The 27,845-nt window shown below is 37.5% G+C and overlaps 2 protein-coding genes and 1 pseudogene across 2 annotated transcripts; 2 read left to right on the top strand and 1 right to left on the bottom strand.

The window, feature by feature from the left end:
• Positions 1-1,117: 1,117 nt before the first annotated feature.
• On the top strand, positions 1,118-2,047 carry LOC124093334 (olfactory receptor 5AK2-like). The gene has a single exon (XM_046445765.1). The coding sequence runs from the start codon at positions 1,118-1,120 to the stop codon at positions 2,045-2,047; it is 930 nt and encodes a 309-aa protein (XP_046301721.1).
• Positions 2,048-8,693: 6,646 nt separating this feature from the next.
• Positions 8,694-9,643, top strand: LOC124092751 (olfactory receptor 5AK2-like; annotated as a pseudogene).
• A 3,949-nt stretch (positions 9,644-13,592) lies between these two features.
• LOC124093335 (olfactory receptor 5AK2-like) lies at positions 13,593-14,561 on the bottom strand. The gene has a single exon (XM_046445766.2). It carries the CDS (start codon positions 14,559-14,561, stop codon positions 13,632-13,634), a length of 930 nt encoding a protein of 309 aa, XP_046301722.1. The 3' UTR covers positions 13,593-13,631.
• Positions 14,562-27,845: the final 13,284 nt, after the last annotated feature.

Here is a 27,845-nt window from a genome sequence, read left to right as displayed (position 1 = left end):
AAGCCAAAACTATAAGAGAAACAATGCCAGGGAAAATGAAACTTTCTCTCTCTCTCTCTCTCTCTCTCTCTCTCTCTCTCTCTCTCTCTCTCTCTCTCTCTTAATTATATGAAGCAAAAAGATTATCTTGGGGATAATCAGAAAAATTTTGTGAAGGTAATCACTTAAAAGAGAGTTGTAAAAAAGAAGAGAGGTACACACAATATGAAGCCATCAATCATGTGAACTATTGTTGTGATTTGAATGTGAGACATCTCCCAAAAGCCTATGTGTAAGACAATGCAAGAGGGTTTAGAGAAGAAATGATTGGGTTAACCCAATCAATGAATTAATCCTGAGAGGATTAACAGAGTGGTAACTGAAGGCTGGTAGGGTGTGCCTAGAGGAGGTAAGTTGTTAGGGGCAAGCCTTTGGGGAATACATTTTGTATGTGTTGAGTGGAGTCTCCTTGTCTGCTGTCTGATCATCATGTGAGCTGTTTCCCTCTGCCAGACTCTTTTGCCATGAGGTTCAGCCTCCCCTTGAGCACAGAGGAATGGAATTGTGGACTGAGACCTCTAAAAAAATGAACCCCAAATAAACTTTTCCGCTCTACAATTGTTCTATCAGGTATTTCAGTCACAACAGTGGAAAAGCTGACAAACACAACCATGAACATAACTCAGAATTCTTCATTCCAATGAGTTCTAATGTCAGAAGTTTGAATCAGGATTAAATGACAAGAATAATAAATGCCTATGAAAAATTATAGACTGCTGAAAAGTGGAAAATCCTAATGCTTTATGCAAGTATACATATTTATTTAAAATAATGAAAAAGTAGTTTAATATACATTTTTCATAATCACAGGTTAAAAGTTGGTCTTCCTCTCTGAAGCTTTCTCCGCTGTAAAATTTATCTATAGCTTGAATACACTGGTTTGTGATGGCTTCTTATCAAAAATATAGAAAAAATATTTGGAAGACAGTAAACAGTAAACCAGATTCTGGTTTTGTCATAAATATCAAAATAAAACAAAAGTAACATGAAATGTAAGGATCTTTCATTTGAAAAAGTCACAAAGATTTCCTTTCTTCTCTTGATCCTTCTCTTGCTTCTATCCAGACGTTGGGTAGCCATGACACAAGGAAATGGCACTGAAGTGACTGAATTCTACCTTCTAGGATTTGGTGCCCAACGTCAGTTTCAGATCATCTTCTTCATTGTGTTTCTCATGATCTACGTGACGTCCACGGTGGGGAATACTGGAATGATCCTACTCATCAGGACAGATGCCAGACTCCAAACACCCATGTACTTTTTCCTACAACATCTGGCCTTTGTTGACATCTGTTACACGACAGCTATCACTCCCAAGATGCTGCAAAACTTCATCACAGAAAACAAGTCCATATCATTTAGTGGATGCTTAATGCAATTACTGGTCTATGCAAACTTTGCTACCAGTGACTGCTACCTCCTGGCAGCAATGGCAGTTGACCGTTACGTAGCCATCTGTAAGCCTCTTCACTATTCCATCATCATGTCTCAGACAGTCTGCATCCAGATGGTAGCTGGTTCATACCTCATGGGATCAATAAATGCCTCTGTACAAACGGGTTTTACATTTTCACTGTCCTTCTGTCAGTCCAACATCATTGATCACTTTTTCTGTGATGTTCCCCCAATTCTCATGCTATCATGCTCCAACATTGACATCAACATCCTGGTACTTACTGTGTTTGTGGGATTTAACTTGACGTTCACTGTGTTAGTCGTCACCTTGTCCTACATTTACATCCTGACCACCATCCTGAAGATGTCTTCTACAGCAGGGAGGAAGAAGACCTTCTCCACCTGTGCCTCCCACCTGACAGCAGTCACCATTTTCTATGGCACCCTTGCTTACATGTACTTACAGCGTCATTCTGAGAATGCCCAAGAGAATATGAAAGTGGCCTCTGCATTTTATGGCATTGTCATTCCCATGTTGAACCCCCTGATCTACAGTCTGAGAAACAAGGAGGTGAAAGAAGCTTTAAAAGTGGTGGCCAAAAAGCTCTTTTAGGTTGGATCCAAATTGTTCCAATTCAGCACATTAAAGCACCAGTAGAGTTGTTTCAAAAATTGAAAACATTCAGAGATTTTAAATCAAGGATACCCTTATTGATACAAAATATCTTAGATGTAAGAAATATCCTAAGACCTCTTCTGAGACTCATTTACTCTGTAATACCATTTGAAAATAAATAATCCCTATGGAGAATGCTTTATGGAAAAGATTGAAATATTAAGAAATGTCTATTGCCGTGACCATTGTGGTGGCCAAACTAGCAGGTTCTGGTGAGGGGCAATGGGAGATTAGAAGAAATAAGAGTCACATACACAAATTTTGAAGGTAAAACAGCTGGGATCTGGTGGAGTGCTGCTCTTTGATGGAGAAGCAGGCCAAAAGAATTACACCAGCAATCTTTATTATATATGTCTCATTAATCAGATTAAAGACTATGCAAGCATTATTCTTTGAATCATGAAAGTTACAGAGTTAGCAATATATGCAGCTATTTCCTAAGTTACATTCCATGGTTGCAATGTGAAATAATAGGAGCATTGTGTAGCTCTCAAGAAAGTCCATTGTTTAAAGTTACTAATTTGTGGACAGATTCAGCAGCAGCAGAACTGGTGAAACACTGCTATTGTCTAGCAAGGAAGTTCCTTCAGTCTCAGAAACTGTGTGCCTGAGAGCAAGGTTGAAGCTGTTAAGACTCTAGCAACAGAGTCTCCCCATGGAGAGCATTGTCATAGCAACTGTACATCCTATACCTTTGGATAGAAAATTTCCCAGTCACCAAGTATGCTACAGCCATGAAGTCATCAGGGACCCCAATCTCAGTTACTGGGCTCCCATGCACTGTCACTGTTCTCCACAGTGCATAAACTTTATAGACTATCATTTTAAATATTTTTCAAGTATGCTTTTAATGGCTACAAAAATACCTAGCTTTCCATAATTAAAAAAATGTAAATTCATTTTCCTCATCTTTAAACAATTTCATTATATTATGTACAATAAGGTCTTTTGTTTATTCTGTCCAAATTATTAAACAAACCTCAATGTAAAATGAATTCTTTAAAAAGCATATTTTGACTCAAGATATCCTTTTTACCTAAAATTCCCATGTTGTTACATTCCCTGGCACCTGAATACACTTATTTCTATCATTAGTTACCCTTTTTCATCTCATTCTATCCCTTTCTCCCTAGGGAAAGGGAACTCATGCAAACATTTTCTATTTCCATCTCCAGTACAGGTAACCTAGAAATAGATACATCTAAACACTGCCAGTGATTATTTATTTACAAAAGCTATACTGATCTTTTTTTTTTGATAAATGCTATAGAAACCCAATAGAAATGTAGGCCAAAAGCCCTTTGAATCAAGACAAAGAATAGGTAGCAGAAAAGCATTAGTATTCAGATTGTGCGTCATACCATAATGAAGTACAGGCAATGAAAGAAAGTACTTGTGGCCATTTTCATGCCTACCTCAAAATGGTAAGCTCCTACTCAGAGAAAATTTATTTCTCGATGACACCCTGATTAGGACATGTTTCATCCTGCCATATATGAAAACTATAGAAACATTTAAATTGGATCTCTATGAAGAAATTCATTATTAAGTCTCCAGCATCTATTAGTGTCAGGAATTTTCTAAGTACCCATTAGACTGTTTTTTGAATAAATGAACAGAGAATACATATAGAAAAGGTGAAGGTGTCCATTCAATGAGGAAGTTTACCATCTACAGTCCAGCACAGTAAACTGTTCTTATGGACAACCATGCTTTTAAAAAATGTAAGTTTAGACTGTAAGGAAAGAAATATGATACCATACTCTAAATAGTTTGGAATGGAAATAGCATGGAGGAAAGAATAGCTACATGCACTGAAATACAAAGAATTAATAACCATTCCTTGTGTGGCAAAACATAGCTGGTTGTCTATGCACTAGGCAATCCATTCATTATCTTAATCCTTCCTGAAAGAACTCTGATTTTATAGAAAAAGTAAAGTGGCAGAACTAGAAATTTTATACCCCAGACTTCATTGCAGCTTCATGGCACATGTCTTGAATAGAGGTCATATATTTGAGTTTGTACAGAGAAAAATTAAGCTTGCCTAAAAAAAAGTTTTGGCCTATTCTCAGATACTAGGGAATGATCTTTAAATTGAAGGAATGCCCTACCCAATAGGATTATCAACATTTTCCTTGAGTCTTTGACATTGGACAGTTCAAAAAATGATTTATAATGGAAACATGGGAATATTCTACATCAGTTTCAAATGCAAAAGGAACTGGAGACTCAAGACGATATTGTTCCTCTAGGAGCGGCCTATATCTAAAGATCAGTCATGTGGCTAGTTTGTCCTCAAGCCCCCATAAAAATTCTGGACACCTTCTTGAATAGGTAATACTCCACGCACATTGCCTTACTTGGAGTCAGGAGCATAACTCATCCTCCAGGATGGTGAAAGTCATATTTGGATCACTCCCAGACTTCACTCTATGTATCTATTCCTTTGGTTGTTTCTTATTTGTATCTTCTTGCTTGTTGTAATAAAACTGTACTTGTATGTATAGTTCTTTCCTGGTATCTTCCTCAGTTTGGACTTTGTAACAAATGATAGGGTAGTTCATAAAAAACAAAAAATTCTTTCTCATAATTCTCGAGGCTAGAATTCCACAATGAAGATGCTGGCTTGAACATGGTATCTCATTGTGTCCTTCCTAACATAGCATAAAAAAGGTTAAAGGGCTCACTAAACCCCTTCGGAGTTGTTCCACCCTTGTGACTTAATTATCTCCTAAAGATTTCATGTCCTACTATTAAAGTAAGAATTATAATTTCAGCAAATGAACCTCAAGGGGACATACATATTATGTTCATAAAATTCCATCTCTGGCCTCTATAATTCATATCCATCTTGCACACAAAATGCCTTCATTCAATTTCAAAAATCCCAAAATCTTGATGTATATCACCATCAACTCAAGCCTAAAGTCCAAAGTCTTATGTAAACATCATCTAAATAAAATATGAATGAGAATCATGATATGATTTATTCTTAGGCAAAACTCCTGTTCAGCTGTGAACCTCTCAAACCAATTTATGTGCTTCCAAAAAACATTGACAGGATAGGAATAGTATAGAAATTCCCACTCCAAAAAGCAGAAATAAGAAAGGAGCAATTGTCCAAAACAAGTCCCAAACCTAGGAAAGTAAACTCTATGAGGATCTATTACTTAAAAATAACCCTCTTGAGATAACAGTTGATGAACAACAACTTTCATCAACAATTGTTCATCAAGAAATCTGCTGTTTAGTGAATAATATAAGAGACATTCTGTAAAAATAAATAAATAAATAAATAACCGTCTTGAGCTGAGTAAGAGCTGTAATCCCACTACTGAAGAGGCTGAGGCAGGAGAATCACAAGTTTGAGGTCAGCCCGAGGCAGAAGAATCACAAGTTTGAGGTCAGCCCGAGGCAGAAGAATCACAAGTTTGAGGTCAGCCAATGTAATTTAGCAAAACCCTGTCTCAAAAAAATAAATAAATAAATGACTGGGGATGTAACTTAGTGGTAAAGCACCCCTGAATTCAATAATTCAATACCACTAATGATTATGATGATGGTGATGATGATAATCATGATGATGATCATAATGATGATTATGATGAGCCTATGAACTCTGTGCCTTTGGCAAGTGTGGTAGCCCCAGTGATCTATGAATGGCCTGCAGGGTCCTTCATCCTGCCTTTGGAGGAATCAGCAATGGTTCAATCCTGAAGGTTCCAAGCAGTTCAACAATCTTGCTTCAATTTTTCCCCTTTTCCATCTTTCATTGACTCCTAACTGGTGTTTTTTCTGCTGGCATAATCCCATCTCAGATCCTGGCTTTGGGATTATTTGATTCACATAAGATCCTGGTTTCATGTCCCTATGAATCTCCTCATCAGTCACCTGGCCATGCCCTTAGTAATCTCTTCCAAGTATGATGTGTCATAATTTGCAGTACAGACATCCTGAGATTTTCCCAAATCTTTAAGCTCCTAGTCTCTTGTGTTTGACAAATCTATCCTAAATAGTGTTACTGTTTTCACCTTGACCAAAAGCACTTAGCAAGAAGCAAATGACTCCTTCAACACTTTCTCCAGGATCTCCTCAGCTAGATATGCATTTTCATCACCCTATCTGCCTTGAAATACAAGAATGTGAACACATCTCGGCCAAGTTCTTGCCACTTTATGGAAAGGATTGTCTTTTCCCCATTGTCCAATAACATGCTACTCCTTCCCATCTAAGACTTCATCAGGAGCCTCTATACTATCCATCCTATATTCCACTCATGGTTAATTGGGTATTCTCTAATAATAAGAAAGCTATCTCTATAACTCTTTTTTTGTGAGTCCTTGTGTGAATCATTTAAAAATTCTGATCACAGAAGTCTATCTCTTTCTAGCATATAACTCAATATTCCTGTGGTCTCTACCATTACCCATACACAAAGGGGCTACCATACTTTTAGATATTTGGAGCATACCATGCTACAAAAAAAAATGCTGCTCTAATTTGTATATGTCTATTTGTATCAACACTTACACAAACATGTACATGTACATATGTGTGAATATCCATTATAAGTAGTCACTGATATTGCTAGGATATGGCTTATACTAGAAATACTGGATCATAGACTCGCATAGTTAATTGTGCTAATATTTTCAATTGTCTCAAACATTACTGTACTAATTTACCTTACCAACAGAAAAATATGAGTTTCTGAGGGACCATGTTGTCACCAAAACTTGGTAATTTAAAGTAATATCTGTAAAATTATACTTTGAATTATTCATATATAATTGATTACTAGAGAGCTGTGTATCTTTTCATATTTCTATCGAATATTTAGGTTTATTTTCTTCCATAATTACCCTGTTTATATCTCTTACAAATTTTCACATTACACTGAATTATAATTAGATACATATACTGGATACATACAATCTTTGACATCTATGTGTTGGGAATAAATCTGCCTGACCAAATTTCCAGTACTATTCAGTCTTTGCTCTTTTATACTGATAATTTTAAATAGAGTGTAATTTTTAATTTTTATGATTTGTGCTTTTAAGTCATCTAAATTTTTTCTATATAGCTAAATCATACATATTCAGCAATGTTTTATTCTCAAAACTGAAATCTCAATTTCTGACACATTGGGAAGCCATTTTTGTAAAATATAAAGGAGGGAATCAAATTATTTTTTCAATATGTAAGCATTTAGAGCACTTTGGTATTGCTCCATTTTTCTCTGATATACATATTAATGTTTTCACACCTCAAGTGTCCATAGACTAAAGGGTCTGTTTTTGACTTCCTTTTCTCAGTTCCATTGTCCTGTTAGTCTACCAAAGCCACCTCCACACTTTTCTTATTAATTTCTTCATAATAACGTCTGATGTTTCATAGGACAAGTCCTGCTCCCACCTGTTTTCCTAGGAAATTCCATGTAAAATGCCAAGTTGAACAAAAGATTTTTCTCAAGTATCTGATTAGAATTGCAAAGAACCTATAAATTAATTTATGGGTGATATGTGATATTTATAGTATTGGGAGCTTATCCAGAAAAACAGTCTGATTTTTGGTCTTCTTCAAGCCTTTAATGTTTTCTTTTCCTTAATGAGGCTCATGATGCAGTCATGAGTATCACAGAATTTGGCTCTCATAACAAAATGAACTTTCAAAAAGAATGAACTTCATTAATATTTGGGTTTTTTGAAACAAATCATGAAGCAAAAATGTCAGATATTATTTAGGAGTAATTGATTTCTGGTTATAAAGGATAAAAGTTGTGTTACTGGGTTACAGAACATAAGAACATCTTTGTTGACACATCATGAGAGGTTTAACAATAGAGCAAACAAAAGTATCCCTAAATCACCTCAGTAGATTTACTGGCAAAAAGTAAAAAGAGGCATGGAGAGATAAGTACAGAAAGTGGCCATGCATGTTTAAAACTACTAAAGAATTTTGACAATGCTGAGACCATTTTATTGCTTTTAAAACAATGGGGTCGAAAACATATTAATAATTTAAAAAGAAATGATCCATTTCCATAGATATATTGAAAACATTTTTACAGAAGACTGTATGTGACCATGAGTCCATGATAGTCACAGTGGAGGTGGTGAGGAGGGAAAGGGGTAAAATGGGAAAATGGACATAAATTAGAGCAAGATCATATACAACTATCTGGGCAGGCTAAGGTTTTCAGATATGACAATTTATATTCGGGTAAATGGTATTTTCACTAAAATATAGAGAACATTTTTAAAAAACATAAGTGAATAAAAGCCAGCATATTTTATGTGCCTTAACTGATATATTTAGGAAACATCAATCACTTCCTGAGAGCTCAGCTGATGCTCAAATAGCCATTTCTCCAAAATACACAGGCAATTATCTGTGCTGAGCACCAAGGTTCAGCCTGTAAATTCAAGTCCATTATGTCACAGAAATACGCTCTGAACCCACCGTGGAACCCAATGTTATACCATTTTCACATCCACATTAAGAGAATCACAGGGTCATACCTTTTCTGCTCTTGTCTCTTTGCCACTTTACACATGCTGTTTAATCTTTAGCAACCATGGGACACAATAATGGCACTGAAGTGACTGAATTCATTCTGCTGGGATTTGCGGGTCAACACAAGTTTTGGCACATCCTCTTCATGGTATTTCTGGTGACCTATGCAGCCACCTTACTAGGCAATGTGGGGATGATCCTCCTCATCAAGAGCCACTCCTCCCTTCACACTCCTACTTTCTCCTCCAACACTTGGCTTTTGTGGACCTCTGCTATGCCTCTGCTATCACTCCCAAGATGCTGCAGAATTTCCTGTGCAACAAACAATCCATCTCCTTCACAGGATGTCTGGTGCAATTGCTGGTCTATGGTACTTTTGTAACCAGTGACTGCTACATCCTGGCTGCAATGGCAGTGGACCGATACGTGGCCATCTGTAACCCACTGCACTACCCAACTGTCATGTCTTGGAGGCGCTGCATTCAGCTGCTGCTCGGTTCATATTTCATGGGTTTCCTGAATGCCTCTGTAAACACAGGTTTTACTTTCTCATTGAACTTTTGCAAATCCAATGCAATTAACCACTTCTTCTGTGACGTACCCCCAATCCTTGCCCTGTCATGCTCCAGTATCCACGTCAACATCATGGTACTGACTGTCTTTGTGGGGTTTAACTTGACATTCACTGTGCTGGTTGTCATCTTTTCCTACACATGCATCCTGGATGCCATCCTGAGGATATCTTCTGCTGCAGACAGGAAAAAAGCCTTCTCTACATGTGCCTCCCACCTAATAGCAGTCACTATTTTCTATGGGACTCTCTTGTATATGTATGTACACCATGGGACCAATAGATCTCAAGAGCAAGAAAAAGTGGCATCTGTGTTTTATGGTATCATAATTCCCATGTCAAACTCCCTCATCTATAGCCCAAGAAACCAGGATGTGATAAAAGCCCTAAAACACATAGGAAATAAGAGCTTCGTTGACTTTATTCCACTTTTCCTCTAGGAAAACACATCTCCTCTTAGATTAAAGGGGAATAAAGAGAGTTGGGGAAGGGGAGGAATTGTGGAATAAATTTGACAAAATTAGGCTATATACCTGTATAAATATACCCAGGTGAATTCCACCTTTATGTGCATCTATAATGCACTGATTATCAATAAGTAAATAAGCAATAGAGTAAGAGGAAGGGGAATAAGAGGATAGAAGGGAAGGGGGAAGCACTGGGGACTGAAATGGAGCAAATTCACTTCCATGCCTATATGATTATGTCAAAATAAATCCAACCATCATGTATAATACACTAAGAGAAACATTTAAAAAAGAAGTATATCTCTTCTTTAAAATGAAAAATAACTCCTGCTATTTCTCTCTAGCTATCTAGGTTTTTATTTGAAACAAAAATAGTAAAGGCTCTTTCTTTGGATACTAGGTACAGAAAACAAGAGTGGGAGCAGATAGGGAAATCCTCACAGATATCAAGGCATTTGATATTCATGCTCTCCTGGTTTCCTAACAAAATAGAAAATTGACATCGGTGTCAGAAAGATCTGGTGCATATTGGCTGCATGATTGATAAGTGCAACTTGAATCTCTAGCTGGCTTTCTCTAGCTTTGTGATGAAAGCTATACTTCTTAGGATAACAAAATCTAGTGCAGAGCAGATTCATTTACCTAAAACTTGATGCTTTATATCACCCAATCTTCAAAAACAATGAGGAGAGAGAGAGTTCAAGCTTAAATCCAGAAGTCAAGTATGCACTCAGAACATGGTATTCTCAACAGCTGGGGGCTAAAAAAGAAGGATCAAGCACACACCCTCCTACAGTGTACAGGAAATGTAAAGTAAAAGGCTGACAGCTCTCCTTGTAATTCTGTTCTGGTATTTCATTGGTCAGTTAAACCACAGGGAGGTGTCAGTGGGATCATGGATAAGAGACATTGTTCACCACCTTTCCCAGTGTTTCCCGAAAGTTCACTGAGACCGTAACAATGGGGTTGTCAACCAATCATCACCCAAATGTACCAAGTGAACCCAAGTGGTTCCCATTCACAAAGCAATTATTCTTAAACATAATGGCTGTAAATGCCTTTGCTCAGAGAAGGCAAACTCAGTGTCTTTTGTGTTTTGAGTTATTTCATTCAGATATTGTTCTGCAGGTTTGTCTATATTGTCAGGAATGGTTGATCTCCTTCTTTTTAAAGACTGAATAATGTTCCATTGTGCATATATGTGTGTGGAGGGGTACTTGTGCCCCATTTTCTCCATGCACTTACCCCGTGGTGGACTTTACATTGTTTTGATGTCCTGGCTATTGTGAATAATACTGCAATAAACACAGGAGCGCAGATATCTCTTGAAGGAACTATTATAGTAGATTTTCTAATACTCAAGTATTCTGTGGTCCTATGGAAGAACTCCTGCTTTGAGTTGCTAGTTTTGAGACAATTTTCTTTTCATTGTGCTGCCATTATTTTTGTGTTGCTATGGTTATTTCGTGATTTTATATTAATGTCTGTGAGTGGCACTGGGCTAGTTTTTGAGCTTTGTTAGCTTGCTTCATGTAAATTACCATGAAGCCTTCCTTCTTCAGCCGTGCCCTACATGGGTCACCTTACGTCAGTATTTTCTGGTCCATGATAACTTTCAGGCCCACAAATAGGTACTCTAGCTGCTGAATTGTAATCAATTCCTTCTTTCCTTATGATGGTGTAGTAGTTGCTATTTTGTATCTTCTGTATAGCTTTTGGTGATCAATACTTTCTGACAGAAAATCATCTTCCACCAGGCTCTCTAATTTGTTTCCGTACTGTGAAGCTAATTATCCTCTCATTTCTGTATTTCCTGCTTCCCCAAGCATTATTTTTCTTTAAAAGATAGCAAACAATAAAATGAAAAGAAAAAAAACAAAAATCCCACATTTTTGCTTTTGCTGCAAAGAATGAGGCCTTAGATTTATGAGTTGTATCATTTAAAAATAGTGATTATAAACTAAGTTGATGTAAAATAAAAGAATTTTTTTCTCAACTTACAATAATTTTATCATCTTTTGAAAGGTAGGCTTAATTATTTTATCCTATTTGTGCTTATTAATTCTAGTATTTGTAGAGTCATAAATTTTGTTTTAACACTGTAGCTTAAAATGTAGCTTCTAAAATGGTTTTGTAAATTCTTAGAGATATTTGCAAACTTTGTTCAACCAAAGGCTGGCTTAAATGATTTTTAACTTTCAAAGTGGCAGAAACCTAGAGAAATTCCCTCTTCCCCTAATCCATACTTGGGCTCATTTAGCAAAGTTCATATTAAACTACAAATGCCTCCCTAATGCCTAATTTCTAAGCATGTGTAGCAGAAGTTTAAAAAAAAAAAAACCTGAACTTTTTAACTCTAGACATGATTTAATCCATGCTTTTTAAAACAAACTAAAGTCCCTAAATATGAACTTGATCAATTTCATTAATTATATCTAATTATTTTTCTATAAAATAAACTTTTTCTTAATGTGGTCTGTCATGGGCTGGAACAGGTTAATTTGCTATAACTATTGCCTTACTTTTGTCCTTTATTTAATGTATTTCTAGTTTATAAATGTTGAATATAACTAATTTGGAACAGAAATTGACTAAGAATATTTCCCACCTCTGAGCAGTCCAGTTCCTCTGAGCAAGGGCACTGGCAGCCATTATCTCTAAGAACAATTGTATAAGGAGAATATCAGGATGGGAAAACTTCCTGACGTTCCCTCCATAAGGATGGTCCAGCATGGAAAAGATCAAACTTGTACTTCATTTTTAGAGATTTCCTTACATTTCAGAGTAGAGTTAAGATTTCTCTCAATAGGGGAAGGATGGACAGGATACCAGCATCATCATATGAGACCAGACTTAACTAATTTGGGGACTTCTCTACTGTGATGTACCCTGCTGCATAGTTGGGAATCATTTGAATTCCCTTGGCACGTTTGGGTGATGGTTGGTTGACCACTGTTTCTATCTCAGTGAACTTTCTGGAAACATTGGGAAAGGTGGTGAACAAAGATCCCACTGACACCTCCCTATGGTTTAACTAACCAGAGAAAATACCAAAACAGAATTGCAACAAGGGTTCTCAGCCTTTTAATTTATATTTCCTGTAAATAGGATGAGTGTGTGCTTAATCCTTTCATATTTCCTCCAGCTGTTGAGAATACCATGTTCAGAGTGCATACTTGTACTTCCAGATTTAATCCTGGATTCTTGTATCTGTTCTCAATTTTGGAGTTTGGGCAATGAGTCTCCTCTGCATTGGATTTTGTTTTCCTAAGACATACACCGATAGAGGAAGAGAGTTGAAGATTCAAGGTACATTTTACCAATGATAATGCTGATATATACCAGATTTTCCTGACTTCGGTGTCAGTTTCCTAATTTGTTAAGAAAATAGGACAGAAAGGGTGGATTTCATTCCTTTTTCCTCCATATGTGTGATGATCTACCCTATTGTGATCTTGGTCTGACTCTTCTGTAGGTACATATTATCTGAAGAAGTGCCCTCTAAATTTGACTTCATAATAATAAGATAGATATTGAGAGAAAAACAAGAGCTATTTTTATTCTGAAGACAAGACCAAAAGAGAAGAGAAGGCAACTACTTCATAAAAACCAATCAGGTTTTTCCCTAGGTGAATCTTCATAGTGCAACTGAAGAGGCATTTATATAGCATTGATTATGTTCTCTTTAATTAATTTAATGTCAGATATATCAAGAGGCTCATCAAAGTGTACAAAGGCAATAGCAAAAACTTATTACTTATTTTCAGACGGCTGTTTTCTAGGAAACATATTATTAGAAATTCAATTATGTAATCAATTGATTTTTGGCATCTTTTAGGTGTTGTTGATAATTAAGGAATAGATTTTTATGTCAGAAACATTTGCCTCATTACTTGATTGAATACTAAGAGCCCTTTGGCCTTCTTGTTGGATCCTGCTGACATAGAAATCATGTTTCAAGCTAGAAGCTCTTAGTTCCTATGTGTTTTAGGGCTTTTATCACATCCTGGTTTCTCAGGCTGTAGATGAGAGGGTTTGACATGGGAATTATGATACCATAAAACACAGATGCCACTTTTTCTTGCTCTTGAGATCTATTGGTCCCATGATGTACATACATATACAAGAGAGTCCCATAGAAAATAGTGACTGCTGTCAGGTGGGAGGCACATGTGGAGAAGGCTTTCTTCCTGCCTGCAGCAGAAGATATCCTCAGGATGGCATCCAGGATGCATGTGTAGGAAAAGATGACGACCAGCACAGTGAATGTCAAGTTAAACCCCACAAAGACAGTCAGTACCATGATGTTGACGTGGATACTGGAGCATGACAGGGCAAGGATTGGGGGTACATCACAGAAGAAGTGGTTAATTGCATTGGATTTGCAAAAGTTCAATGAGAAAGTAAAACCTGTGTTTACAGAGGCATTCAGGAAACCCATGAAATATGAACCGAGCAGCAGCTGAATGCAGCGCCTCCAAGACATGACAGCTGGGTAGTGCAGTGGGTTACAGATGGCCACGTATCGGTCCACTGCCATCGCAGCCAGGATGTAGCAGTCATTGGTTACAAAAGTACCATAGACCAGCAATTGCACCAGACATCCTGTGAAGGAGATGGATTGTTTGTTGCACAGGAAATTCTGCAGCATCTTGGGAGTGATAGCAGAGGCATAGCAGAGGTCCACAAAAGCCAAGTGTTGGAGGAGAAAGTACATAGGAGTGTGAAGGGAGGAGTGGCTCTTGATGAGGAGGATCATCCCCACATTGCCTAGTAAGGTGGCTGCATAGGTCACCAGAAATACCATGAAGAGGATGTGCCAAAACTTGTGTTGACCCGCAAATCCCAGCAGAATGAATTCAGTCACTTCAGTGCCATTATTGTGTCCCATGGTTGCTAAAGATTAAACAGCATGTGTAAAGTGGCAAAGAGACAAGAGCAGAAAAGGTATGACCCTGTGATTCTCTTAATGTGGATGTGAAAATGGTATAACATTGGGTTCCACGGTGGGTTCAGAGCGTATTTCTGTGACATAATGGACTTGAATTTACAGGCTGAACCTTGGTGCTCAGCACAGATAATTGCCTGTGTATTTTGGAGAAATGGCTATTTGAGCATCAGCTGAGCTCTCAGGAAGTGATTGATGTTTCCTAAATATATCAGTTAAGGCACATAAAATATGCTGGCTTTTATTCACTTATGTTTTTTAAAAACGTTCTCTATATTTTAGTGAAAATACCATTTACCCGAATATAAATTGTCATATCTGAAAAACCTTAGCCTGCCCAGATAGTTGTATATGATCTTGCTCTAATTTATGCCCATTTTCCCATTTTACCCCTTTCCCTCCTCACCACCTCCACTGTGACTAACATGGTCACATACAGTCTTCTATAAAAATGTTTTCAATGTATCTATGGAAATGGATCATTTCTTTTTAAGTTATTAATATGTTTTCGACCCAAATGTTTAAAATTCAATAAAATGGTCTCAGCATTGTCAAAATTATTTAATAGTTTTAAAAGTGCATTATCACTTCCTGTACTTATCTCACCATGGCCAGGTAATGGAGTCCCTGGTGCAATGATGGTCCACAGACCACCCCTGGGCAAGTGTGCTCTGTGTTGTCCATTGTCTCCATTTACCTGTGTCTTCTGCTAGCGATGAAGAGCAGATCGCCTACAACTGGTCTTACTGCAAATACCTCAGTGTGAACATTTCTCTGTGATGTATTCCTGGAAACACCGCCACTGAGTTTGAGGGCCTGACACATACATTCACTCCGCCCAAGTGTGGCCACTTCACCTTCTGGTGGAAGCCCCAGTGCACACTGTAGCTACCTGTGCATGGGCCCCATATCCTCACTTCCTTGTGGTATCACAAAGTGCCTTATTATCGTTTTTTTCCTTAACTACAAAATAATTTGATTATTGTTCCAATAGTCATAGATTTTGTTGTTCTACTTATCATTAAATGTTTGGTGTTCTACTTTCTCATTAAAAGTTTTTATTTTTGCCAATATTTCTACTGAGTTGGTTTGTAGATACTTTTGTTTAGCCTTCTTTTGAATCTCTCATCTGCTCTTTCTCACATTCTGTATAAATTAACATTTTCTATGTTGTCCTTTATGGGCCAGAAATCATTAAATCCTAAATAAAAAAAAAAAATCCTAAAAAAAATTAGGAAAACAGCAATGTTACATAATAATTTTCATCTTTGAATCATGGTTTCTAAAGAAGAACTGCAATGAGGTCCATTCGTGTTTCTAAGTCATTTTACTGAGAGTCAAATCCTGTGATACAAGTTATTTTCCCTTTTATATTTGGTTGCTGGTACATGGTGCTTGTTGAATCATGATTGTTTGTACCATAAATATAAGTTGACACTTGTTCTTTTATGTTTTTTCATTCTTTATTTTTTTTTAAATGTTCTTAAGAGTGATAATGTGTGTGTGCAAGCTTGCAGGTATGCATGTGTCAGATATATATAAAAATTTAAGTATTAAATTTGCAATTTAAAAATAACACACAAAAACACTCAATTCATCTATGTTGCAAGCAATTTCTACCAAACGTTTATGGATTACCTCCCATATTGTATAATATTCTCTCAAAAATTGTCCAAACATTTTCTGACTCATTTCATGATGCTAATATAGCCTCAACACAAAAGTAATATAATAGTAAAAGGAAAATTACAACCCCATTCATTTGTGAATGAAAATGTAAACAACTTTAAAAAAAAAAACTCACCAAATCCAGTCATGTAGTAAATAAGTGATTGCTGGGGACAAAGGACTCTTCAGTATTTATTCTCTTCCCTTCTCAGGTTTTTTAATTCAATTGAGAAATAAAAGAAAGTGCATATAGAGAGACTATAATATTATCTTTAGGCAGCTGGGGAAAACTTCAGGTTTATTAAGCAAATTACTTGCTCCCAATCAACATAGTAGGTAGATAGACTTACCAACTCAGTCTTGGCAACAATGATTTGTCTTTTCTCTGAAGAATTGCAGGGGAGCACCTCAGGGTGCAGGGTCATGGGCTTTAGTAAGCCAGATGCTCCAAGCGGGTAAGGGCAGAGCAGAACATGCCAGGATGTTCTTCTCAGATTCACCAATCAAACATGCCATTTCACCTTTCTAGAAACAGAACCCATAAAATGGAGAGAAGGAGGACTTGATTTCACAAATCGAAGTCCTCTTGCAGGAAAGAAACATCAGAAGCAAGGAAAATGCACTTTCCATCAGCAATCAAGATCAAGTGACATTGATCCCAGGATGGAAAAATTTTTAACATTGAAAATCTCATTGACCTAATTTTCCATGCCACCACATTAATGTGGGAAAGCCATATGATCCTCTCAGCAGATACCAAAAAATATGATAAAATTAAACATTTTCATGATAGTAAAATAGAGTTAGAGGGGAGCTGTGTTGCCTTGGTACGTGTGGTCTAGCACACTGCTGTACCAAACACCCTCATTGTTAGTCAGTCCTGAGAAGCACTGGCCATAAACGAAGGAATAGGACCAGATGCCTACTATGACGAAGCTACTCAATGTTTTTCTTGAGTATTTAACCAGGAGAAGAAAAGACACACAAAAGAATTGAAAGCCACTACAGTTATGGGAAGAACTATGACTATTATTATTTGGAGATGATGAAATTTTCTGCATGAAAAACTGTAAAGAATTGCCAGATCAATTTGTAGACCAGCAAAGTCACATGATACAAAGGCACATGATATTGAGCTAATATGCAAAATGCTATTACAAATTCTAGAAAAATGAGGGGAAAACTATGTTTAAAAATACATGTGATGACAATAAATATAATGTATGTAAGTGTAAATCCAGTAGAGTGTGTCATGATACTTATTAAGGAAATAAAAGTTTGTCTAACAGTTTGAAGAAGACCAAGACATAGACAAATTTCATGGATAAGAACTCAGTACTACAAACACCACATTTCCCCCAAACAGATCTATAGATTCTAGAAATTATAGTCAAATACTTAAGAAATTTTTGTGTTCATCATGATATTTTTATGTGGAATTTTAAAGGAAAATAAGGTGGAAGAGAATTTGCCCTACCAGATATCAGAAGTTATTATAAAGAAATTTATAAGGACTCCGTGGAGCTGGCTTTAGGGTAGACTAATAGACCAGTGAAACTGAGGAAAGAAAGTCATAAACAGACTCATTTGTCTATGGAAACCTGATGTATAAAAACATGAACGTGTACGTCAATGAAAACAGTGCAATATTCTTTGGTGCTTATCTGTGTATATAAAAAATTAGATTCCTATTTTATGTTTCGCCAAAATTATTTCCAAGTGGGTTACAGATTTAAAATTTATAGTTTTGAGAGTAAAATATTGCTGAATATGTATGACTTAGCTTATGTAGAAAAAAATATTGACACAAGACATAAACGTACAAATGATAAAACTTGAAAACTCATCTCTATTTAAAGCCAATATTATAAAACAGAAAGGATTAGATGTTCACTGGAAATTTAATCTGGCAAACTTGTTTGCAACTCATCCATGTCAAAGATTAGTATTTAGTATTTATAAATAGTTTCTATAAATAAATCTAATTGGAAAATTAAAAAAAGACATGAATTAGAGAATTATAACCAGGCGTGATGGTAACTGTAAAGTCAGCATTTCCGGAAGATGAGGCAGGAAGATCACAAGTTCAAAGCCAGCCTCAGCAAAAGCAAGGCCCTAAGCAACTCAGTGAGACCTTGACTCTAAATAAAATACAAAATAGGGCTGGGGATGTGGCTCAGTGGTCGAGTGTCCCTGAGTTCAATCCTCTGTACCCCCACCCCTGCCAAAAAAAAAAAAAGATTTATAGAAGAAAAGCTAAATGTATAATAGAGATATGAAAAGATGCCATGCAAGTAGTCAGAACCTGTAAACCCAGCAACCCAGGAGGCTTAGCTAGAAGGGTTTCAAGTTGGAGGACAGCCTGGACAAATTAGGGAGACCCTACCTCAAAACTTAAAAAATAAATAAATAAAAAGTTCTGGGGATATCATTCAGTGCTACAGCCCCTTGGATTCAATCTTCTTCCCCTCAAAGAAGTAAATGAAGGAAATGTGAAGAGACACTCTCCTCAGCTCACTAGTGATCAGACAATTGTATAGGAATACTGAATTGAATTATAATTTCATACTCATCGATTTAAAGTGCCAAGTTTTGGACATAATGTGATCCTACAATAAATCATATTTGTCTGTTCAGAAAGTAAATGAGTGCAGTAATGTTGAAGACAATTTAGAAATACTTGTAAAATTGAACCTGCTTCTCTATGGCCCAGAATTTCCAGGATAGGTACATGTTCTAGAAAGATTAATGATCACATAAATATGGTAATACACAAATACATGTGTGTATTTATAAATATACATATATACAAATATGTACATACACTTAAGAATGTTCTTGGCAGCATTGTCTGTCATAGAAACAATAGTCATCGTTACTACATACCTAGTGAAAATTCAGGAGACGGTGCCATGACATCTACATGGATGAATCTCTCCTATGGAACCCTGAGTAATGAAGACAAGAGGCAGACGTCAGCCTCGCTCAGAGGTCAGTAAGGCCAAGCAGAGCTGTGCTGGCTCCACATATGGAGTGGTTGAGGGTAGATGTGGATGTGCCTCTAGTGATGGGAATAGAGCCAGCTAAGCCTGTCACTGATGTGGGCTTATCTGGTGCTCTCGAGTATCTGGAGAAATAACAGAGTGGAATAATTCTGCAACAATGAAACAATCTGATCATTCTGAATTCAAACAGAAGGATATGCCATTGCCAGGGGCATTTTTCAAGAGCTAAAGAAACAAGGGGCATACACACAGAGATCTGCCTCTTATGGAAGGTTTTACTCAATGTGAAATTCTTTGGTCCATCTTTGATGAGGGTATTTGATAATCAAAGGAATGCTATGGAAAGGATAGTCAATCACTTGAGTGTTTTTGAACAATTTGCCCTCTTTTGCATAGCAGTACTTCTGAAGCTTCTTTTAAGTTGTGCATTGGAAATAAACAGACTGACCTAGGTTGGAATTCTGGTTCCACCACCTCAGAGACCAAGAATGCATCTGTCTTCAGCCTCAGTTCTTCCTCTGTAAAATGAGGAAAGTGGAACTAGTTAGAATACAATGATGTTCGTTGTAACCTTGTTACATTGACCTCAGCTTCTCATCCGTTGGTCTCAAATCCCATGCAAAGGACACGGAGGGCATCTCCTGTTCTTCCTTTCATTCAATCATTCGCTCATTCACATCCCTCCTAGGCAACTCTCAGCCCAATGCAGCTTCCTCACTCTGTTCCCATCCTATCACCAGGGATGAAGTGACTCCTGTAACGTGGGCTCTGACCCTTGGCTCCACCATTACCTGCACCCACCACAGTGATGCACAGTGGATGTTGAAAGTGAAATTTGGCTTTTCTTTACATCGCCGTTGCCTCCAGATTCTGTTTCTGCAGCTGGCACAGCTGATTGCCCACAGAGGTCTCTCTGAGGGGTTCCCCACCAGGGAGGTGACAGCTGGGGCCTCAGGGATCAGGGCTCACTCTCTTGAGAATATGAGGTTCCAGGCGTTGAGATGGAATTGGATAAACAATGTTCACTGTTATTTTTACTGAATAAAATGTAAGCTTTCTCTCTAGAGAGAACAACTTTTTGTATGTGTTTTTCTCATTGGGGTTTCTTTTTCTTCTTTTCTTCCTTTTTTCCCACTCATTCCTGCATTTGCTGCATCTATATCTCACTCTTCTTGCTGCTGTTCTCTGTTTCCCAAGATGACCACCTTCAAAAAAAGTTTAGTGGACTGCACAGTAGGAGAGAACAGTTCCCATGGAACTGATATTAGTTCAGACACATCCCAAAGTTTTGGGGTCCCCATGGCCACATTTCTTTTAGACCTACAGGCTACAAATTTGGGGGCTTCCACAATCCCCCTCAGATTTGATAATTCACTAGAATATCTCATAAAACTCTGGCACTCTAGACGGAATGTTGAAATCCTGCCCACCAAGGGGATGGTATTAAGAGGTGCCTCTCTTTGAGAGGCAGTCGTAGTTCGAAGAGGTCAGAAGGTTGGAGCTAATGAATGGAATCTGTGCCCTTATAAGTGTCACAGGACCCGTTTCTTTCCCTCTCTGCTCCCTGCTCTATGGAGATACCATGAGAATTTGGCAGACTGCAGCCCAAAACAGGGCCCTCCCCAGAACCTGGTCAAGCAGCTACCCTAACCTCAGAATTCCAGCCTCCAGACTTGTGGGAAATAAGTGTCCATTATTTATGAGCCACACAGACTATTTGTTATTTGTTATAGAAGCTGAAACTGACTAAGGCAGATACTGGGACTGAAGGTTAGGTACTACTGTTCTGAATATCGAAAATGGAAGCAGCTTTGCATATGATAATGGTAGAGGCCAGAGGAATCTTGGGCTGTGGGATGGAAGAGGCACATTAATTATTACAGAATAATGGATTTCACTGTGGCATATTCACACATACACAAAAACAATTTGGTCAGTTTCATTCTGGAATACATCCCCATGTTCCCTCCTCCTGGTCCCCTTCCTCTACCTTCATGTTCTATTTCTACTTTGATGGTGTCCCTTGTCTTCCTGTTTTGTTTTGTTTTTCCCCTCTAGCTTCCACCTTAGAAAGAAGATATATGATGATTTTTTTCCTACGTGTCTGACTCATTTTTTTCCATCTGTTTTCCTGCAAATGACATAATTTCATTCTTTTTTATGGTTGAGTAAAACACCATTGTGTGTGTGTGTATATTTATATACCACATTTTCCTTTTGCAATCTGTAAATTGCTTATTGTGAAGTTTGTCATGATAAACATGGGTGTGCATTTATATATACCAAGGAGTGGTATTGCTGGATCATAACAGCAGTTCTGTTTTGAGTTTTTTGAGGGATCCCCATGCTGATTTCCACAGTAGGTATACTAATTTGCATTCCCAACAACAAGGTCTAAGGATTCTTTTTTCCTCCCATTCTCACCAGCATTTATTGTTGTTTATTCTCTTGATAATTTCCATTCTGACTGGGCTGAGCTGAGATGGAATTTCAATGTATTTTTAATTTGCATTTCCCTGGTGACTAACCATGTTGAACGTTTTTTCATATAATTATTACCTATTTGTACTTCTTCTTTAAAGAAGAGTCTGTTTAGTTCATTTCCCATATATCGGATGCTTGTTTGGGGTTTTTTGTTGTTTTTTATTTTTGTTTGTTTGTGTTTGCATTTGGTTTTGGTGTTAGATTTTTTAGTGCCTTATACATTCAGGATATTCATTCCTTGTTGGAAGAGTACCTGTCGGAGATTTTCCCCATTCTGTAGGCTGTCTATTCACTCTGTTAATTATTGCCTTTACTGTGCAGAAGCTTTTTAATTTGATATCATCTATTTGTCAATTCTTGCTATCATTTTCTGAGCTACTGGAGTATATTCAGGAAGAAGTTTTTTTTGGTGCATATATCTGGAAGTGTTCTCCCTGTTTTCATCTGGCAGTTTCAAAACTTCTGGTCTTATACATAGGTCTTTGATGTCCATTTGGAATTGACTTTTTTACAGGGAGAGAGGGATCCAGTTTAATTCTTCTACCTATGGATAGCTAATTTTCCCAGCACCATTTGTCTTTTCTCCAACACGTGTTTTTACTGCCTTTCTCGAGAACTAGATGACAGTAGCTGTAGCTGTGCGGGCTTCTTTCTGTGTCCTCAATTCTATTTCATTGGTCTATATGTTTATGTTTCTGACAGAACTATGCTCCTTTTTAAACTATGTCTCTGTAGCATATTTTGAAATCAGATATTGTGTCACCTCCAACATTGAGCCTTTTTAAAAGCCATGAATAGGTGTTGAATTTTTTTTCCATAAACTTACATGATCCAGATTTTCTTTTACTGAACCAAGCTTTCAACACGATGGTAATGCACACCTGGTGATGTACATAATTGTGTGTGTATTCTGAATTGCTGATATTTTAGGAAAGAATCTTGCTTCTATGTTGATAAAAGATACAGGACAGTAGTTTATTTTATACTGTCTTTATCTGGTATTGTTATCAGAGTGTTACCAGCTCACAGGCAGGACCACCCAGGGGGTCCCAGGTCCAGGTTCTTGGTGTCTTGAACAAAGAATTGAGCAAGATGCCAGAGGTTGGCAAGCAAGGCAAAGGTTTATTAAAATGAAAGAAAACACCCAGGACAGCAGAGTGGGCTGAGCTGCGCAGTAGCTTAAGGCCCTGTCTACACAGTGGAGCTCACTTTCACTGGTCTGCGTTAGTTCTCCCATTCTGTCCTGGGTGGATCTGGGGTTGGTGGCACTTTGATTGACAGCTGAATTTGACATAATTTCTTGTCTACTGTCCATGCATACGTTTCTTCCCCACCACCGTCTAGGAAAATGCAGGGTTGGGGAGGGGGGACCAAGATACAAGGCTAATGATATGTTAACTAGCAACAAATTAACTTCAGGTCAGTCCCTTGGGCTCTTGCCCATGCCCAGGATCAGAGACTTGTCCTTCAGAGTCTTGAATTCCTCTTGTGCTCATCTAGCTTCCTCCCTTTAACCACAAGATGGCCTAGTTTCCCTTCACAGGAAGGATTTCCAGAGAGTGTGTTGGGTGGAGCTGAGGGACCCTAAATAGAGCCCAGAACCCCATGCCCTATCTCCTACCTGAGAGTAGCTCTCATATCAGATTAAGTTGGGAAGTGCTCTTTCCATAGAGTTTAATTCTCCCTTAAGTTTTGATGAATTCCTTAGGGGATTTTGATGGGAACATTCAAATGTTCTTAAGGATTGATTATTGATTTCATATTGAGTTAGTCATGCTTTTACTTTTCAGTGAGTTCATCTTTCTCTTTTGAGTTGTTCAAATCTATGTGTGTGGGTTGTTCATAGCATTCCTTTATTGGGTTCTTTCTTTTTTCTTTTTCTTTTTTGATATTTGTGCTTCTTCTCTCTTTTTTCTTTATCAGATCTACTAGAACATCATCAATTTTAATAATCTCTTCAACAAAACCACCTAATTTTTCATTGAGTTTTTTTCCCTGTGGTTTTTCTCTGCTCCATGTCATTTGTTCCTACTCTCAGCTTTATTTTTCTATTCCTCTGCTTGGGTTATGTTTACTTTGCTCTCTCCCTAGTTTCTTGGGCTGAAAGCTTTGACAATGGAGTTGAGACTTCTCTTTTCTACCTTAAGCTTTCAGGATGTACTTTTCCCTCTCGGCGCTATTTTAGCTATATCCCATAAATTTTGGTGTATTGCAATCTTGCTTTCGTTCAGTTCAATATTTCTCATTTCCCTGGAGATTTCCTTATTGACCCATGTTTTATTTAGAAATGACTTATTTCTTTTTCCACTTCATAGAAATGTTTTAGTCAGCTTTTTCACTGCTGTGACTAAAAGACTTGACAATAACAATTTCAGAGGAGAAAAAGTTTCAGAGGTCTCAGTCCATAGACAGACAGCTTCATTCCTTGGGGTTTAAGGTGAGTCAGAGCATCACGGCGAGGAAAGCACACAGAGGAAAGCAGATCATGGGATGATCAAGAAGCAGAGAGAGCCTAAGCTCAGCTCGCCAAATATATACACCAAAGGCAACCTCCCAGTGACCCATCTCCTCCTCCAGCCACACTCTACCTGCCTTCAGTTACCACTCAGTTAATCCCAATTAGGGGATTAATTCACTGATTGAGTTAAGGGCTCTCATAACGCAATCATTTCACCTCTGAATGTTCTTGCATTGTCTCACACGTGAGCTTCTGGGAGACATCTAATATCTAAACCATAACAAGAGAGTTTTCTTTTCTCTTCCTATTATTGGTCTCTAGCTCAATTTCATCGTGTTCAGAGCACACATATTGTATGATTTCAAATATTTTAAATTAATGCCAAATTTTGATGTGGTCAGATGTGGTCTGTCTCAATAAAAAATTGGTACATGCTTGAAAAAATGTGTATTCTGCTCATGTTACGTGGAATGTCCTGAAAATGTTATGAAAATCCTATCAGTTGAGAGTGAGGTCTCTCTTTGCTGATCTTTGTGTAGATGTTCTATCAAATCCCCCAATAATAATTGTGGATTATCTTTTCTACTCTTCACTCTTTTCAGTTTTTGCTCTCTCGTTTAGTGCCTGAACATTTAGAACTGCTATTTCTTATTGGTGGATCAATAAGTGTACCCTAGTATAACATCTCTCTCTGTTCCTGTGAATTTTCTTTGCTATAAAGTCTGCTTTATCTGATATTTGACATAGCCACCCTTTCAATCTTTTGATCAATGTTTGTAGGGCTTTTCATTTCCTTCCTTTTACTTTTGACCTACGTATATCATGGTATTTGAAGTGACTCTCTGTTCACAGCGTATAATAACACAGTGTTTCTCTATCCATTCTGCCAAACTTCTCCTCTGAATTGTCATCAGAGAAGCAATCTTGGAATATCAGAAAAGATGAGAGAGCATGGAAACATCCTCCTCTTGAATTTCCTAAATTAATTTGGAGTGTTGTTGAAAAATTCAGCACTCTCTGATATGGTTCTCAGTGTTCCTGGGGGAAATATTTAACATGATCATATTAAAAATTGGCCAGGTGCAGTGGTACTCCCACGCCTATAATCCCAGCAACTCAGGATGCTGAGAAAGAAGGATTTGTAAGTTTGAGGCCAGCCTCAGCAATCAGATGAGACCCTCAGCAGTTTAATGGGACTCTGTCTCAAAATTTAAAAATAATAAAGTGCTGGGGGTGTAGCTCAGTGGTGAAGTGCCTCTGGATTGAATTCACAATTCATTAAATATAATAATAATAATAATAATAATAATAATAATGGGAGTCAGGGATGTAAAAGAAAGTAAGGTCTCTATACCACTTACCAGTAAAATACAACAATAAATATGTACCTGCAATATAACACATAGAGCAACCCCTGTAAACACTAGATAAATCTTACCATAATTCTAAAGTATGTTCAAGCAGCCCTAAGAAAAGCATGAAAAATAAAAGAAAAAACAAAAGGGAAAGAAACAAACAGAAAACAAAGAAAATCACATTCAACTGTTATTGCATCAAGGACAACATAAATTTAAAAATAAATGATCTTTGTTTTTAAAGCAATAGGAGTCATGAATTCCAAATTCAACAGTGAAAGTCAAAAAACAAAGCTCTAAAAAGCAAGGTTCTCTCTCAACCCAAAACACATCTACAGATAATAATGATCAAAGAGTGAGTGTGCATCATTTCTCAAGTTTAACCACAAACAAATAAAGGGAATGAGAACAAAAGAGTTGGAGAGGGAGAGAGAGCTTGTTTATTAGAAGGGCCCACACCATAACCATTATTCTAGGTCTTGCTTTCTCTTCTGACCGTATGACACGGGCACCTTTCCATAAAGGCATATATTTGTCTCATTTGGGGGGCTGTGTGTTGATCCACAATGTTAATCTACTGTGATTTATTTAAACCAACCTCTTAAATAATTTTGGACAAACATTGTTGCAGGCACATAATGAACTTCAAAGTGAGTGCCATAACTCCCATTTTACAGAGGAAGGAAGTAAGGCAGAGGGGGGGCAACATCCGTAGCCTCTATTAACTGGCAAGACAGGAATTCAAACACAGGGCTGCCTGTCTCCTTTCCACTGCACGTAGGGGAATATGATGAAAGTTCAGAAGCACGGAGACCAAGTGCATGCTAAGCATATTTAAAATATTCTGGTAGTGGGCTACTTTCTTTGCAGCATTTGTTTGACTCGGAGATGCCTCTATCATGCAAAAACAAAATAGTTCATATCGAGTCAATTCATCCCCAGTGTACACATTCTGTTGTGGGGCGATGGGCAGGGCGTTAGTCCTCAGGCTTGAAAAGGGTCTCCATAATGTGACATCACCTTCGTTGAAATCAAAATGATTACAGTAAAACTGATAAAGTAAATATGATCACCCAATCAAGACTGCAGTTTCCATAGACCCCTGACCTACCCCAGCTTCTGAGAATTATTGTCCCTCCTGGATGGATGGATTCTTCACCTGCATTTCAACACATTTACCTGAGGAAGGAGCTCATTAGAACTTACTGTTCTCAGGCCTCCCTAGAAGTTGAATTTGAGACAAGAGTGTCCTGTTCTGTCAGTTGAGTTATCCCACCGTGCTTGTCTCTGCCAGATATTTGAAAGAACTAGAGAAGCTGATATCAACCACTGGCTTCCCCTGACTCAGTGCCAATCTTGTCCCTGAAGATGGAGCTCTGCTTAGGTATGAGTGAAGAAGTAGCAGTCTACTGATGAACTAGGGATGTGTCTTTCTCCCCCTCTGCAACAGTTCTTTTATTACACAACATTTTCCATGAATAAAGATGTATAAAATTCTAGGGAGAAATTCAACCACACTTTTAGCCATGGCACAATTCCAACTTAAGATAATACCTAATTTTAACTAACATACACATTCTTCAGTAATGACCTTCTCATTTTCTTCCATGAAAGTAAGTTTAGTAAATACATATAAGATAACATATAATAACATAAAATTGATTGATATCTTGTTTGGGGGGTGGCTTGTACATTTCAAAGATGGCCCTTCTTCCTTGTAGTTGACTTCGTCCAAGGGACTTTTTTCTCTTTCTTTTTTCTTCTTCAGGTATCCGAGAGGTAAGCTACTGACATAAACGTTGTAACCAAAAGTTATAACCTATAACTTGCTTCTTAGAAGGCTCTCAATCAACCCTCATTCTTTTAACACTCCCTTCAACTCTTTCAGAGTATACCTGTTGATATCAGCTTTTGGAGTATCCTGTAGTATAAACCTAGTTGATTCTATGCTTTCTCTATTTCTGTTTCAGTATTTTATTTTCTGGGGTCTGATAAATGAGCAATCACTTGCCAATCCACTTTCAGATAGAAATTTAAACTGTTGCTACATCTGCATTCACTTATACCTTTTAATTAAAAAAAATCTTTGTACTGTGTGACTGAAATATTAATGATTTAAAGTAAGACTATATGTTGTTTTAAAAAAATCCCTCAGTTTCAGTGACATAAAATGATAGAAATTCTCAGTCACATAAAATCCAGAGGCATGTTGCTAACAGAGGGAGACTTCTGCAGGATGAATGTGTCACCGACGTTC

Source organism: Marmota monax, unplaced genomic scaffold (genome assembly GCF_021218885.2).
Source record: "Marmota monax isolate L192 unplaced genomic scaffold, Marmota_monax_Labrador192_F-V1.1 WCK01_AAM20220418_F8-fsc00038, whole genome shotgun sequence".
Lineage (NCBI taxonomy): Eukaryota > Metazoa > Chordata > Mammalia > Rodentia > Sciuridae > Marmota > Marmota monax.
This window is presented reverse-complemented; position numbering and strand designations above follow the sequence as displayed.